The 15,531-nt window shown below is 46.1% G+C and overlaps 1 protein-coding gene across 1 annotated transcript; it reads right to left on the reverse strand.

The window, feature by feature from the left end:
* Nucleotides 1-622: 622 nt before the first annotated feature.
* fastkd5 (FAST kinase domains 5) lies at nucleotides 623-6,159 on the reverse strand. Its single transcript, XM_079607798.1, has 2 exons — nucleotides 5,959-6,159; nucleotides 623-4,416 (listed from the first exon to the last, which is right to left on the reverse strand). The coding sequence occupies exon 2, from the start codon at nucleotides 4,402-4,404 to the stop codon at nucleotides 2,032-2,034; it is 2,373 nt and encodes a 790-aa protein (XP_079463924.1). The 5' UTR covers nucleotides 4,405-4,416; nucleotides 5,959-6,159; the 3' UTR covers nucleotides 623-2,031.
* Nucleotides 6,160-15,531: the final 9,372 nt, after the last annotated feature.

Here is a 15,531-nt window from a genome sequence, read left to right on the forward strand (position 1 = left end):
TAGTTTATGGTGTGAGAACAGTGTCATAATAAGAGAAACTCACTTGATTGACACTATGATAAATTATACAGTTTTGCCTCGTACAAAAATGTTTGACCATTTATACTATAATATTCAGCTTATTTAATCATTGAGGGTCAACTATGAATCTGTGTGTGTAAAAATATGGCACATTCACAATTATATTTCTGTGGTTTGGCCGGTGACTCATTGGGCAGAGTATTAGCAAAACTATCTGCAAACAAAAAACAAATTAATTTCTCTGTCATGTAATGATGCAATGATAAGGAACAACCTGACCGTGCTTTTCAGTATGTTTCAATTGAGTCAAAATTACACTAGTATTACATCATTAATTCTAAATCTAGTGGGGTTTTTGACATATTTTTGACCAATTAACTTGATCAACATACATTTCTGAATTTATTTAGAATTTACCGTTTTGTATTTGTATCTACATTTCATAATCATATACCAACCAACCGTGAAAATTATTTACAGTGTATAAGTAGTTATACTGTCATTCACTGTATACTAGTGTGTGGAAATAATTCTGATTTCCAACCATTGGTTTGTCTGGTAAAATATGATTTCAATCTGGATTTTTTTTTTTTTTACGATAAAATATGTTCATGGAAAGTCCCAGAGTAGAAATTCAAGTAGTTCGGTTCACTTGGTCCGGCCCAAAAACACCCCAAAACACTTATTCCTGGTCCGCTTAGCGTTCTCATTGGCATTTTAACACCAAACCTAAAGATACAGAATCTAAAGGCATAGGGATATGTTCACAACCTGATTGGTCGGCTTTGGTCGTGTTTTATTAGGTATATTTCGCAATGAAACTTACCGAACATCCAAAACAATGCTGTGTTCTGGGCTAAATGCGCTAGTTGTATGTGCGTAGCCTACATATTGTATTCTGACCAGCTGACTGAGTAAAGAAGTAAAGATATATGACCTTTTTAGGGTCGCACCTTGTGACATCATGTCCTGTTTTTGATTCGTTTACATGTCTTTAGTCTGTGTTGCGCTCATATCTCATTCGATCCACACCAGAGTTCGTTTGGAAGTATTTTTTTTTAGCCGTCTAGGTCCGCTTTTTTTGGTCGCACCAGGGTTCAGATAGTAGCATTTACACTTTTTCAAATGAACCGCACTAACAGAGGTAACCGCACCAGGCTTTGTTTTAATTGAACCAAACATGCCAAGTGTGAACACACCCAAAGTAACACCACATTTCTGAGGACTTTCATTACAAATTAAAGCTAGGGTGATAAAGTTAAGCTAGTATATTTATCTGATCTGGCCTACTTCTTCATATACTTCGGCTTGAATATATAGAGGGTTCAGTCAATTAATTTTCAATTGAGGAAAATGGTGTCTGGATTGCATCGTTTAATCAAACAAGAGATGCACCGATATAAAAAAAATGGCCGATACGATAATTCTTTATATTTAAAAGCCGATAACCGATATATCGGCCGATAAATCTAAATCCAAATTTTTTGTTCATTTTTGAGAGCCTCGTTACAAAAACAAAACTTTCACCATTAAAATCCATGTCCCAAACACACAATTACAATGTTCTCATGATAATTGTACAGCCGATATGACAGACTTCCGCTGCACATTACTCTTTACTTTATTTTCCGTGAAATTTTAATCATATTTCAAGCAATTCAAAGCCATCATGTTGAACAGTGCGCATCTGAAGTGTCTCAGCTGAGGGATTTAATCCATTATTTATCGGCTTTAAGATATCGGCCAAATTTTCTTATCGGGCCGATAACATTAAAAATGAACCGATATCAGCCAATGTTGGCCGATATATCGTGCATCCCTTGATCTACCCAATGTCAAAAACAAAGAATAAAGCAGAACAAACATGTACAAAGATACAAACTGCAGAGCACAGCTTGTCATTTATTGACTTGCAGATGTGTAATTTCATCAGAACACTTCAGTGCAGAAACATGAGGCGTAGGTGGAGTAAGACCTGGCTGTTTATACATGAAGCTAAATTAAATTAGTCTATTTTTTGGAGTCTGTTCCACTGAATATCTTGCAGTGCATATAGGCGAGTTTCTCGGCAAGTGAACGCCGCAACAAGGGAAACCATTCCCAGTGCGGCAACTCTACGACTCTGTACCCGGCCAGCGCGAGTTGCCTTCGCTTCAATGCATGAAATCCAAGCAGCTGCTCAGTCCGGTAGCAATACTGATTCCTATTCGTCACTTGAACAGCAAGTCTCTGAATAGATGGTTTAGAAGAATCATCCGTGTGAGACGAGCGCTTCCCGGATTTGGTCAACGCCACCAGAAGATTGTCCGTCAAGTCGACACCAACACTGAAAATGCTTTCTCTCACAAGGACCGGTTCAACAGTGTGAACCACTGGCTTTTGGAGGACCTTGTTGGACGGATGCACTGGAATCCTCTGGGAATTAGTTAGTTGAGCGAGTAGGTTGTCAGTTATGGTTACTCCAGAGAGGGTTTGTTCCCAGTTTTGAGAGGCGGGGTTTTGCCGACGAGGTTCGGAGGACACGGGAATAGGTTGGTCGTTTTGGTCCAAGTGCACTTCTAGGTCAATAGAGCGCAAATGCGGGAGAATCATGTGCTTGCGCACAAACATCTCTCCACCTAGAAGTTTCTGCAACACAGCTTCGGCCTCAAGCATCTCAGGCTTACGACAGATATCCGATTGAGCAAAAGCCCAGAGTTGCTTGGTCACTTCTTCCCTTATTGTGTGGCTAAGTCTTGGGATCGTCGACTCGGTCAACTCCAAGCCAACAGTTCCATCTAACGTGAACAAGTCTTTCTTCAACTCGAGCTCCTTGTAATTGCAAGATTTGTTCACAAACTCTTCGCTTAAAGCCAGACTGAGCAAGTCTTGGGGGAAGAGACCAGCAAAAGCAAGACCGAGGAGAGCTGTCAGCAAATGCTCAGGGAAACGCTGAAACTCAAGTTGACGTTCTCGTAACATCGCAGTGAGACAGGGATAAAGTTTAGGACTCTGGTTGGGAAGAACTCCTAATGTTCCAAAGGCCCAAAGCATCTTTGCAGCATCTTTACTCCTGCACCGGTTGACCACGTTGGGAAGTTGTTCCGCCACAGCCAGGAGAATCCGATTATCCCGGTAGTGAAGAGCGGAGCAAGACAAGACGACGTGCATTAGGCCTTGAACCTCCATTCTTGGGGCCCGTCGAGGCACCTCGGATCCCATGGCCTCCAACCACGGAAGATGGTCCAGATAGCTAAATCTCATGAGCTTCATCACATTGGCGATCCCGAAATCACTCAAATCATTGACTACAGCGAGAGCCCGGTCCACAAGCCGGCGCGCGGCTCTCTCGGACAGGGAGATCTGCGCCTTAAAGAGGGCTAAAGAAACCGCTTCCAGTTCTTCAGGCTTCAACTGGTTCAAACTACGCATGAGTAACGACTCAATGGGTTGAACGAGGGCATCCGGACATCTCCTTCCTTCTCCGATGACGTACACGAGTTGAAGCAGCTCTGGAAGACCCAGTTGGTTGAAGTTTCGGCTCACGTTGTCAAAGAGTTCATCAAGGTACCGAGGAACTAATCGACCGAGGCATCGCCACAAGTCAGCGGCGAGAAGCAACTGGTGAAGCTCCATTTCACCGGCTCGTCGGCAGAACTCAGTTTCATAGAGTCCCAGTATGCTGTGGGATTGAGGCAAGCCCAAGTTCACAAATGATCTCAGCGCATCTAATAACTGCGTCGGCGTCAAGCTGTGCAGGTTCTCGGCGCTGTGCCACAGGAGCGCGTTAAACCGCGTGTCTTTCCTCACAGCCGCGATGTGTTCGTGGGGAATCTGGCTGAGTTTGCACAAGAAACTAGTTGCGTCTGAAGGTCCCATGTTGCTTTTTAGTTCCGTGACCTTGTCAAGGACTAACAAGGCTTCGTTGAGGTCTAAAGTAGAAGAGCGCTGGGAGACGTCATAGGTCATGTTCTGGTATTCAGGTCGGCATCTTTGAAAGGCTCGTGGGTCACCGTTGACTCGTGGCTCTTTGGTGGCTCTTTCTCGGTTTGATTCGGCGTTACTGTAGTCCATGTTTGACGGCGTGTTCTTGGTGCTGGAGAGCCGTCGTGAGGAGCTAATGCGGTACGGGTTACGCTGTTGATGGAAAGCTGTGTTTAAGGATGGTCTACAGGACGATTCTTCTTTAGTTTCCGAGCAGCCAGCGGTAGAATAACATGCCGTCGGCGTCTGGTAATAAGACGAGGGCTTGTACACCAGTGTTCTTTCCGTTTCTTCTTCTCTCTTTTGCTCTCCATTTTCGACATTTGCTGACAAATGTTGGGCTCTAAAGATGGAGATGCGCTGTACGTGGGCATAAAGTCGACACTTTGCCAAATGATGAAACAACATCGTTGCAGACATCAACAGAAGACTCTGGAAGAGATCATACAGGAGATGCGTTTTCAATTTAAAGGTCAAAGGTCAACAGTGTACTTGAAAGGAATATATACGTTTGAAATTCAAAGTAAGAATGATAGTAGGTTTCCTTTTTTTTGCCAAATAATTCTGTCAGATAAATACCTTAACCAAGTTTAGTGTTTTGCTCTGCCTTCAAATTTAAAAATATATATTTGTAAAAATCCTCACATTTTCCCTTGTAGGGTCAAGTTAGACATATTACGGTATAAAATTTTAATTAAACATTATGAAGGCGCATTCATAAAAAATAAAATAAAAAGTAATTTGCACGGATAAATAATTTATAATAAACTAGGGATGCACCGAAATGAAAATTTTGTCCGATACCGATAACTCTTTATATTTGAAAGCAGATAACCGATATATTGGCTGATAAATCTAAATCCAAATTTTTATACATTATTTTTAAGCCTCGTTACAAAAACAAAAGTTTCACCATTAAAATCCATGTCTCAAGCCCACAATTATAATGTTCTCATTATAATGTTATAGCCTATGACAGACTTGCGCTGCACATGTTACACTTTACTTTAATTATCTTTTTTGAAGTGATTTCTATTTCAAGCAATTCAAAACAGTGTGCATCTGAAGTGTCTCAGCTGAAGGAAATAATCCATTAATTATCGGCTTTAATACGTCGGCCAAATGTTCTCAATGTGTGGATCTCTGAGCTTCTGTGAGTGAGTGGAGGCGGGGCTCATTTGCGTATTCATAGAACCGCGTATACTAAATGACAAAATGAAAATCAAAGAAAAAAACACTTAAATATGTAATTTTGGTGATCAAAGGTGAGTTAAGGAATAAAATTATTGACTACAGAGGACTTCAAGATATTGGACATTTTTTTTAAATTATAACGATAATAACAATATTCGCCAATACCGATATGGTGGCATCCCTTACACTGCAATATTACATGAAAAATATGAATGAATTGTTATTTTTTTTCATGGTGGTTTTATATGTGGGTATGTGCAGGTTTTTACACTCTTAAAGCATAAGAAAATAATATTTTTGTCACTTTTTTATGTTGATTGCATACACTTTTAATGACAGCATTCACGATCATTTAAAGGAAAATATCAGCCAAGACATTTTTTAATTAAAAGAAAAAAGGACTAATCTTTAATTTGGGAACAAACGACTCCTCTAATATTAGTTATACTGTGTAAACTGAATGACACTATAAATGCACAAAACCGTACCTGAGTTTCTACTTCGTTTCGTCAAAAAATAATTGATCCCAAAAGTTACAACTGAAATTCACATGGTATTTCGCGAAAATAGAGCTTTTTCGGGGTCTGCATTTAAAAAAAGGAACATCAAAAGTGAGATGACTAAAACCCTAAACCTTATTTCCGTGTGGCGAAACCTCTTTTATCAATCATAAACTACTGCACGTCCTTGACAGCAGCAGAACGCATTCACTCACATTCATCTGTTAAATAACACACCGAACACAACACACTCCGAGCGAGTGTAGGATGATGAACATACCTTCAGCTCGTGTGGTCTTCGAGTGGAGTATTTATCTCATGAGGATACATCGCAGAAACACACACTTGTGTACATGTGAAGGCGTAGTGGTAGATGCGTAGATGTCATGCGCGGTACGGAAGCTCGTAAGAGACAAAAATGAAACGCACTCAGTCACTGGCAGGGCAGGCATACGAAATCGCATATTTCCATAGACAGTGTTGTAGGCGAAAAACAGTATATATACACTGCCGTTCAAAAGTTTGGGATCGGTAAGATTTTTTATGTTGTTGTTTTTTTAAAGGCTGCATTTATCTGATTAAAAATACAAACAAAACAGTAATATCGTTAAATATTATGAAAAAGTAAAATAACCGTTTTCTATGTGAATATTCAGTAAAGTGTAATTTATTCCTGTAAATTTTCAGCATCATTACTCCAGTCTTGCATTAATGCATCCTTGGTGAATAAAAGTATTGATTTGTTTTATTTCTTTATTACTGTTTTTTTTGTTTTGTTGTGTTTTTAATAAAAAATAAATGCAGTCTTGGTGAGCAGAAGAGACCATAAAAAAATCTTACCGATCCCAAACTTTTGAATGGTAGTGTGCGCGCGCGCGCGCGTGTGTGTGTGTGTGTGTGTGTGTGTGTGTGATGGGCAGGTTTAGGGATAGGGGCAGTGTGTGTGCGTGTGTGTGTGTGTGTGTGTGTGTGTGTGTGTGTGTGTGTGTGATGGGCAGGTTTAGGGATAGGGGCTGTGTGTGTGTGTGTGTGTGTGTGTGTGTGTGATGGGCGGGTTTAGGGATAGGGGCAGTGTGTGTGTGTGTGTGTGATGGGCGGGTTTAGGGATAGGGGCAGTGTGTGTGTGTGTGTGTGTGTGTGTGTGTGTGTGTGTGTGTGTGTGTGTGTGTGTGATGGGCAGGTTTAGGGATAGGGGCTGTGTGTGTGTGTGTGTGTGTGTGTGTGTGTGATGGGCGGGTTTAGGGATAGGGGCAGTGTGTGTGTGTGTGTGTGATGGGCGGGTTTAGGGATAGGGGCAGTGTGTGTGTGTGTGTGTGTGTATGTGTGTGTGTGTGTGTGATGGGCGGGTTTAGGGATAGGGCCAGTGTGTGTGTGTGTGTGTGTGTGTGTGTGTGTGTGTGTGATGGGCGGGTTTAGGGATAGGGCCAGTGTGTGTGTGTATGTGTGTGTGTGTGTGTGTGTGTGTGATGGGCGGGTTTAGGGATAGGGCCGGTGTGTGTGTGTGTGTGTGTGTGATGGGCGGGTTTAGGGATAGGGGCAGTGTGTGTGTGTGTGTGTGTGTGTGTGTGATGGGCGGGTTTAGGGATAGGGGCAGTGTGTGTGTGTGTGTGTGTGTGTGTGTGTGTGTGTGTGTGATGGGCGGGTTTAGGGATAGGGGCAGTGTGTGTGTGTGTGTGTGATGGGCGGGTTTAGGGATAGGGGCAGTGTGTGTGTGTGTGTGTGTGATGGGCGGGTTTAGGGATAGGGGCAGTGTGTGTGTGTGTGTGTGTGTGTGATGGGCAGGTTTAGGGATAGGGGCAGTGTGTGTGTGTGTGTGTGTGTGTGATGGGCGGGTTTAGGGATAGGGGCAGTGTGTGTGTGTGTGTGTGTGTGTGTGTGATGGGCAGGTTTAGGGATAGGGGCAGCGTGTGTGTGTGTGTGTGTGTATGTGTGTGTGTGATGGGCGGGTTTAGGGATAGGGGCAGTGTGTATGTGTGTGTGTGTGTGTGTGTGTGTGATGGGCGGGTTTAGGGATAGGGGCAGTGTGTGTGTGTGTGTGTGTGTGTGTGTGATGGGCGGGTTTAGGGATAGGGGCAGCGTGTGTGTGTGTGTGTGTGTGTGTGATGGGCAGGTTTAGGGATAGGGGCAGCGTGTGTGTGTGTGTGTGATGGGCGGGTTTAGGGATAGGGGCAGTGTGTGTGTGTGTGTGTGTGTGATGGGCAGGTTTAGGGATAGGGGCAGCGTGTGTGTGTGTGTGTGTGTGATGGGCAGGTTTAGGGATAGGGGCTGTGTGTGTGTGTGTGTGTGTGTGTGTGATGGGCAGGTTTAGGGATAGGGGCTGTGTGTGTGTGTGTGTGTGTGTGTGTGATGGGCAGGTTTAGGGATAGGGCCAGTGTGTGTGTGTGTGTGTGTGTGTGAGTGATGGGCGGGTTTAGGGATAGGGCCAGTGTGTGTGTGTGTGATTGGCGGGTTTAGGGATAGGGGCAGTGTGTGTGTGTGTGTGTGTATGTGTGTGTGTGTGATGGGCGGGTTTAGGGATAGGGCCAGTGTGTGTGTGTGTGTGTGTGATTGGCGGGTTTAGGGATAGGGGCAGTGTGTGTGTGTGTGTGTGTGTGTGATGGGCGGGTTTAGGGATAGGGGCAGTGTGTGTGTGTGTGTGTGTGTGATGGGCAGGTTTAGGGATAGGGGCTGTGTGTGTGTGTGTGTGTGTGTGTGTGTGTGTGTGTGTGTGTGTGTGTGTGATGGGCAGGTTTAGGGATAGGGGCTGTGTGTGTGTGTGTGATGGGCAGGTTTAGGGATAGGGCCAGTGTGTGTGTGTGTGTGTGTGTGTGTGTGATAGGCGGGTTTAGGGATAGGGGCAGTGTGTGTGTGTGATGGGCGGGTTTAGGGATAGGGGCAGTGTGTGTGTGTATGTGTGTGTGTGTGTGTGATGGGCGGGTTTAGGGATAGGGGCAGTGTGTGTGTGTGTGTGATGGGCGGGTTTAGGGATAGGGGCAGTGTGTGTGTGTGTGTGTGTGTATGTGTGTGTGTGTGTGTGTGTGTGTGATGGGCGGGTTTAGGGATAGGGCCAGTGTGTGTGTGTGTGTGTGTGTGTGTGTGTGTGTGTGTGATGGGCGGGTTTAGGGATAGGGCCAGTGTGTGTGTGTATGTGTGTGTGTGTGTGATGGGCGGGTTTAGGGATAGGGCCAGTGTGTGTGTGTGTGTGTGTGTGTGTGTGATGGGCGGGTTTAGGGATAGGGGCAGTGTGTGTGTGTGTGTGTGTGTGATGGGCAGGTTTAGGGATAGGGGCTGTGTGTGTGTGTGTGTGTGTGTGTGTGTGTGTGTGTGTGTGTGTGTGTGTGATGGGCAGGTTTAGGGATAGGGGCTGTGTGTGTGTGTGTGTGTGTGTGATGGGCAGGTTTAGGGATAGGGCCAGTGTGTGTGTGTGTGTGTGTGTGTGATGGGCGGGTTTAGGGATAGGGGCAGTGTGTGTGTGTGATGGGCGGGTTTAGGGATAGGGGCAGTGTGTGTGTGTATGTGTGTGTGTGTGTGTGATGGGCGGGTTTAGGGATAGGGGCAGTGTGTGTGTGTGTGTGATGGGCGGGTTTAGGGATAGGGGCAGTGTGTGTGTGTGTGTGTGTATGTGTGTGTGTGTGTGTGTGTGTGTGTGTGTGTGTGTGTGATGGGCGGGTTTAGGGATAGGGGCAGTGTGTGTGTGTGTGTGTGTGTGTGTGATGGGCGGGTTTAGGGATAGGGGCAGTGTGTGTGTGTGTGTGTGTGTGTGTGTGTGTGTGTGATGGGCGGGTTTAGGGATAGGGGCAGTGTGTGTGTGTGTGTGTGTGATGGGCGGGTTTAGGGATAGGGGCAGTGTGTGTGTGTGTGTGTGTGTGTGTGTGTGATGGGCGGGTTTAGGGATAGGGGCAGTGTGTGTGTGTGTGTGTGTGTGTGTGTGATGGGCAGGTTTAGGGATAGGGGCAGTGTGTGTGTGTGTGTGTGTGTGTGATGGGCGGGTTTAGGGATAGGGGCAGTGTGTGTGTGTGTGTGTGTGTGTGTGATGGGCAGGTTTAGGGATAGGGGCAGCGTGTGTGTGTGTGTGTGTGTATGTGTGTGTGTGATGGGCGGGTTTAGGGATAGGGGCAGTGTGTGTGTGTGTGTGTGTGTGTGTGTGTGTGTGTGTGATGGGCGGGTTTAGGGATAGGGGCAGTGTGTGTGTGTGTGTGATGGGCGGGTTTAGGGATAGGGGCAGCGTGTGTGTGTGTGTGTGTGTGTGTGTGATGGGCAGGTTTAGGGATAGGGGCAGCGTGTGTGTGTGTGTGTGATGGGCGGGTTTAGGGATAGGGGCAGTGTGTGTGTGTGTGTGTGTGTGTGATGGGCAGGTTTAGGGATAGGGGCAGCGTGTGTGTGTGTGTGTGTGTGTGTGTGTGATGGGCAGGTTTAGGGATAGGGGCTGTGTGTGTGTGTGTGTGTGTGTGTGTGTGTGTGTGTGTGATGGGTGGGTTTAGGGATAGGGGCTGTGTGTGTGTGTGTGTGTGTGTGTGTGATGGGCGGGTTTAGGGATAGGGGCTGTGTGTGTGTGTGTGTGTGTGATGGGCAGGTTTAGGGATAGGGGCAGCGTGTGTGTGTGTGTGTGTGTGATGGGCAGGTTTAGGGATAGGGGCTGTGTGTGTGTGTGTGTGTGTGTGTGTGTGATGGGCAGGTTTAGGGATAGGGGCTGTGTGTGTGTGTGTGTGTGTGTGTGTGTGTGTGTGTGAGTGATGGGCGGGTTTAGGGATAGGGCCAGTGTGTGTGTGTGTGATTGGCGGGTTTAGGGATAGGGGCAGTGTGTGTGTGTGTGTGCGTGTATGTGTGTGTGTGTGATGGGCGGGTTTAGGGATAGGGCCAGTGTGTGTGTGTGTGTGTGTGTGATTGGCGGGTTTAGGGATAGGGGCAGTGTGTGTGTGTGTGTGTGTGTGTGTGTGTGATGGGCGGGTTTAGGGATAGGGGCAGTGTGTGTGTGTGTGTGTGTGTGTGATGGGCAGGTTTAGGGATAGGGGCTGTGTGTGTGTGTGTGTGTGTGTGTGTGTGTGTGTGTGATGGGCAGGTTTAGGGATAGGGGCTGTGTGTGTGTGTGTGTGTGTGTGTGATGGGCAGGTTTAGGGATAGGGCCAGTGTGTGTGTGTGTGTGTGTGTGTGTGTGTGTGTGATGGGCGGGTTTAGGGATAGGGGCAGTGTGTGTGTGTGATGGGCGGGTTTAGGGATAGGGGCAGTGTGTGTGTGTGATGGGCGGGTTTAGGGATAGGGGCAGTGTGTGTGTGTATGTGTGTGTGTGTGTGTGATGGGCGGGTTTAGGGATAGGGGCAGTGTGTGTGTGTGTGATGGGCGGGTTTAGGGATAGGGCCAGTGTGTGTGTGTGTGTGATGGGCGGGTTTAGGGATAGGGGCAGTGTGTGTGTGTGTGTGTGTGTGTGTGTGTGTGTGTGTGTGATGGGCGGGTTTAGGGATAGGGGCAGTGTGTGTGTGTGTGTGTGTATGTGTGTGTGTGTGATGGGCGGGTTTAGGGATAGGGGCAGTGTGTGTGTGTGTGTGTGTGTGTGTGTGTGTGTGTGTGTGTGTGATGGGCGGGTTTAGGGATAGGGGCAGTGTGTGTGTGTGTGTGTGTATGTGTGTGTGTGTGATGGGCGGGTTTAGGGATAGGGGCAGTGTGTGTGTGGGTGTGTGTGTGTGTGTGTGTGTGTGATGGGCGGGTTTAGGGATAGGGGCAGTGTGTGTGTGTGTGATGGTCGGGTTTAGGGATAGGGGCAGTGTGTGTGTGTGTGTGTGTGTGTGTATGTGTGTGTGTGTGTGTGTGTGATGGGCGGGTTTAGGGATAGGGGCAGTGTGTGTGTGTGTGTGTGTGTGATGGGCGGGTTTAGGGATAGGGGCAGTGTGTGTGTGTGTGTGTGTGTGTGTGTGTGTGTGTGTGTGTGTGTGTGTGATGGGCGGGTTTAGGGATAGGGGCAGTGTGTGTGTGTGTGTGTGTGTGTGTGATGGGCGGGTTTAGGGATAGGGGCAGTGTGTGTGTGTGTGGGTGTGTGTGATGGGCGGGTTTAGGGATAGGGGCAGTGTGTGTGTGTGTGTGTATGTGTGTGTGTGTGTGTGTGTGTGTGTGTGTGTGATGGGCGGGTTTAGGGATAGGGCCAGTGTGTGTGTGTGTGTATGTGTGTGTGTGTGTGATGGGCGGGTTTAGGGATAGGGCCAGTGTGTGTGTGTGTGTGTGTGTGTGTGTGTGTGTGTGATGGGCGGGTTTAGGGATAGGGCCAGTGTGTGTGTGTGTGTATGTGTGTGTGTGTGTGATGGGCGGGTTTAGGGATAGGGCCAGTGTGTGTGTGTGTGTGTGATTGGCGGGTTTAGGGATAGGGCCAGTGTGTGTGTGTGTGTGTGTGTGTGATGGGTGGGTTTAGGGATAGGGGCAGTGTGTGTGTGTGTGTGTGTATGTGTGTGTGTGTGATGGGCGGGTTTAGGGATAGGGGCAGTGTGTGTGTGTGTGTATGTGTGTGTGTGTGATTGGCGGGTTTAGGGATAGGGGCAGTGTGTGTGTGTGTGTGTGTGTGTGTGATGGGCGGGTTTAGGGATAGGGCCAGTGTGTGTGTGTGTGTGTATGTGTGTGTGTGTGATGGGCGGGTTTAGGGATAGGGCCAGTGTGTGTGTGTGTGTGATGGGCGGGTTTAGGGATAGGGCCAGTGTGTGTGTGTGTGTGTGTGAGTGATGGGCGGGTTTAGGGATAGGGCCAGTGTGTGTGTGTGTGTGTGTGATTGGCGGGTTTAGGGATAGGGGCAGTGTGTGTGTGTGTGTGTGTGATGGGCGGGTTTAGGGATAGGGCCAGTGTGTGTGTGTGTATGTGTGTGTGTGTGTGATGGGCGGGTTTAGGGATAGGGCCAGTGTGTGTGTGTGTGTGTGTGTATGTGTGTGTGTGTGTGATGGGCGGGTTTAGGGATAGGGGCAGTGTGTGTGTGTGTGTGTGTGATGGGCGGGTTTAGGGATAGGGCCAGTGTGTGTGTGTGTGTGTATGTGTGTGTGTGTGTGATGGGCGGGTTTAGGGATAGGGGCAGTGTGTATGTGTGTGTGTGTGATGGGCGGGTTTAGAGATAGGGCCAGTGTGTGTGTGTGTGTGTATGTGTGTGTGTGTGTGATGGGCGGGTTTAGGGATAGGGCCAGTGTGTGTGTGTGTGTGTGTGTATGTGCGTGTGTGTGTGTGATGGGCGGGTTTAGGGATAGGGCCAGTGTGTGTGTGTGTGTGTGTGTGTGTGTGTGTGTATGTGTGTGTGTGATGGGCGGGTTTAGGGATAGGGCCAGTGTGTGTGTGTGTGTGTGTGTGTGTGTGTGTGTGTGTGTGATGGGCGGGTTTAGGGATAGGGCCAGTGTGTGTGTGTGTGTGTGTGTGTGTGTGTGTGATGGGCGGGTTTAGGGATAGGGCCAGTGTGTGTGTGTGTGTATGTGCGTGTGTGTGTGTGATGGGCGGGTTTAGGGATAGGGCCAGTGTGTGTGTGTGTGTGTGTGTGTGTGTGATGGGCGGGTTTAGGGATAGGGCCAGTGTGTGTGTGTGTGTGTGTGTGTGTGTGATGGGCGGGTTTAGGGATAGGGCCAGTGTGTGTGTGTGTGTATGTGTGTGTGTGATGGGCGGGTTTAGGGATAGGGCCAGTGTGTGTGTGTGTGTGTGTGTGATGGGCGGGTTTAGGGATAGGGCCAGTGTGTGTGTGTGTGTGTGTGTGTGTGTGTGTGATGGGCGGGTTTAGGGATAGGGCCAGTGTGTGTGTGTGTGTATGTGCGTGTGTGTGTGTGATGGGCGGGTTTAGGGATAGGGCCAGTGTGTGTGTGTGTGTGTGTGTGTGTGTGATGGGCGGGTTTAGGGATAGGGCCAGTGTGTGTGTGTGTGTGTGTGTGTGTGTGATGGGCGGGTTTAGGGATAGGGCCAGTGTGTGTGTGTGTGTGTGTGTGTGTGTGATGGGCGGGTTTAGGGATAGGGCCAGTGTGTGTGTGTGTGTGTGTGTGTGTGTGTGTGTGATGGGCGGGTTTAGGGATAGGGCCAGTGTGTGTGTACAGATCTACAATCTAGACAAACATGTAAGCAATTAGTCATTTAAAATAGTTATTTCTGCTGTAGTTTTGAGAATTGAGAAATGTAATGTGAGGTGTTTGATCGTGTGCAATCTTATACATTCTAAAAGAAGTCATGAAGAGAAGAGACACTGTTGTTGTTGTTTTTTCTTATTCACATCTTTATTATTTAAATTAATATTTGCTAAGATATGCTTTTCCGAGCAAAATTCTGCAGAAGAAAAAAAAAAAGAAATGAAATGTTTACAAAAAAACCTTGCACTCATACATCTCGAGAACTGATCGAGAAAGAGAAAGACATCGGACTCTCGAATGTATGACTTTTACTGTAATATAGTCGATCAAAGGTTTTAAGAGATTCATATATGTATATTATATTCCTATATTAATAGTTTGAAAAATAAAAGCTGACATGTCAGTCTCAGTACTTCACAAAAGTATTCACACGCATTAGCTCGGTATATTTGGATAGAATAGTTCTGTACACATAAGGAACAGTGATATTTACATGCAGTCGCCTGCCTCCGTCTCTACTGAGCAACACAACAGAAGCGCTAGCAGCAAATGTGGCGTCGGTCACGTGACACGAGTGTCGTAAAGCTGAGCGGTCCGGGCCATGATCTGGAGTCGGCGGATGATTGGCGGAGAAGAGGCACAGGCTTTTGGGGGAAACCCGGGAGAGACACTGCGAGACTCCGCTCCCCCCCACTCTCTATTGCATTTCTATAGCGATATACGTTGAGGGAAATATATAACTGTATTGTGCTTGTTGCTCCAGATGCATTTCTTATGCAATCCCTCATCCTTCGCTCCGCCATTTTGACCCGAAACTCGTAAAAAAAAAAAGAAAAAAAAATAAGAAATTGAGTGTTTACTGTAAAAAATGTGGCTGCGATTAGTTATAACAACTTAAACTTTGTTGAGATAACTTAAATATCCAACTTAACTCAACTAAAGTTAACTAAACTTAATATTTTAAGTCAAGCATGAACACTTACTTTTTAAAGTTGAAACAATGTTGGATTTTAAGTTGTGATAAATAATCGCAGCAAATTTTTTTACAGTGTAATCCAAGACCCGAGGACTTTTGTCGCACTTGAACACACACACACACACACACACACACACACACACAGAATGTATTAGAGGAGTTTTGTCTCTCGCAGGTCCATTGAATGTTTTAGTGCACATAGAAAAACCTAAAAAAGCTCAAAATTAAAACTAAAAATGCTAAAACTTAAGTGTACATGTGTATCTGAATACACACTGAAGAAAAACTGGCTTTAGGACCCAGAGGAACAGCTCATCTGCTCCATATAGAGATATAAACCCATCTAGAGTCATCAAATATCATGTTATATTATTATTTTTCCACAAGAGGTCGACAAAGACACTCAATACAAGATATTTTAAGCTGAATTAAAAGGGTTGTGCATGTAATTGTGAGTTATTTTGAATTTAAGTTGAAAGAATGTGAGGAATATGTGCTTAAACTACTATTTTTTTAAATTAAATTTAGTAATTTAAAGGTAAAAAAAAAAAAAAAAAAAAATCACACAAAAAAATATGATCAAAACTAAATAAGATAAGCTTTTTGGACCAAAAAAAAAGTATAATTTTAGGGCTTCGGGTCATTTTGAGAAAAGATGGGAAGGATGAGGGATAAGAGGGGATCTGGCGTGTGACTGCCGAGTTATGATGAAAATGCGAACCATGTAAGTCATCACCATCATGTCGTTCATTTGTATAATTTCTATAGCTTATAAAGTGACATTTACAGTTTTTTTTTTTTTTTTTTTTACAATCGCTAGGACATTTCTCAA

This window comes from Phoxinus phoxinus (genome assembly GCF_949152265.1).
Source record: "Phoxinus phoxinus genome assembly, chromosome: 3".
Lineage (NCBI taxonomy): Eukaryota > Metazoa > Chordata > Actinopteri > Cypriniformes > Leuciscidae > Phoxinus > Phoxinus phoxinus.

What these genes read in the sequence shown, in the direction of transcription:
- fastkd5 (XM_079607798.1), bottom strand. Translation starts at nt 4,404, where the DNA reads ATGTCTGCAACGATGTTGTTTCATCATTTGGCAAAGTGTCGACTTTAT.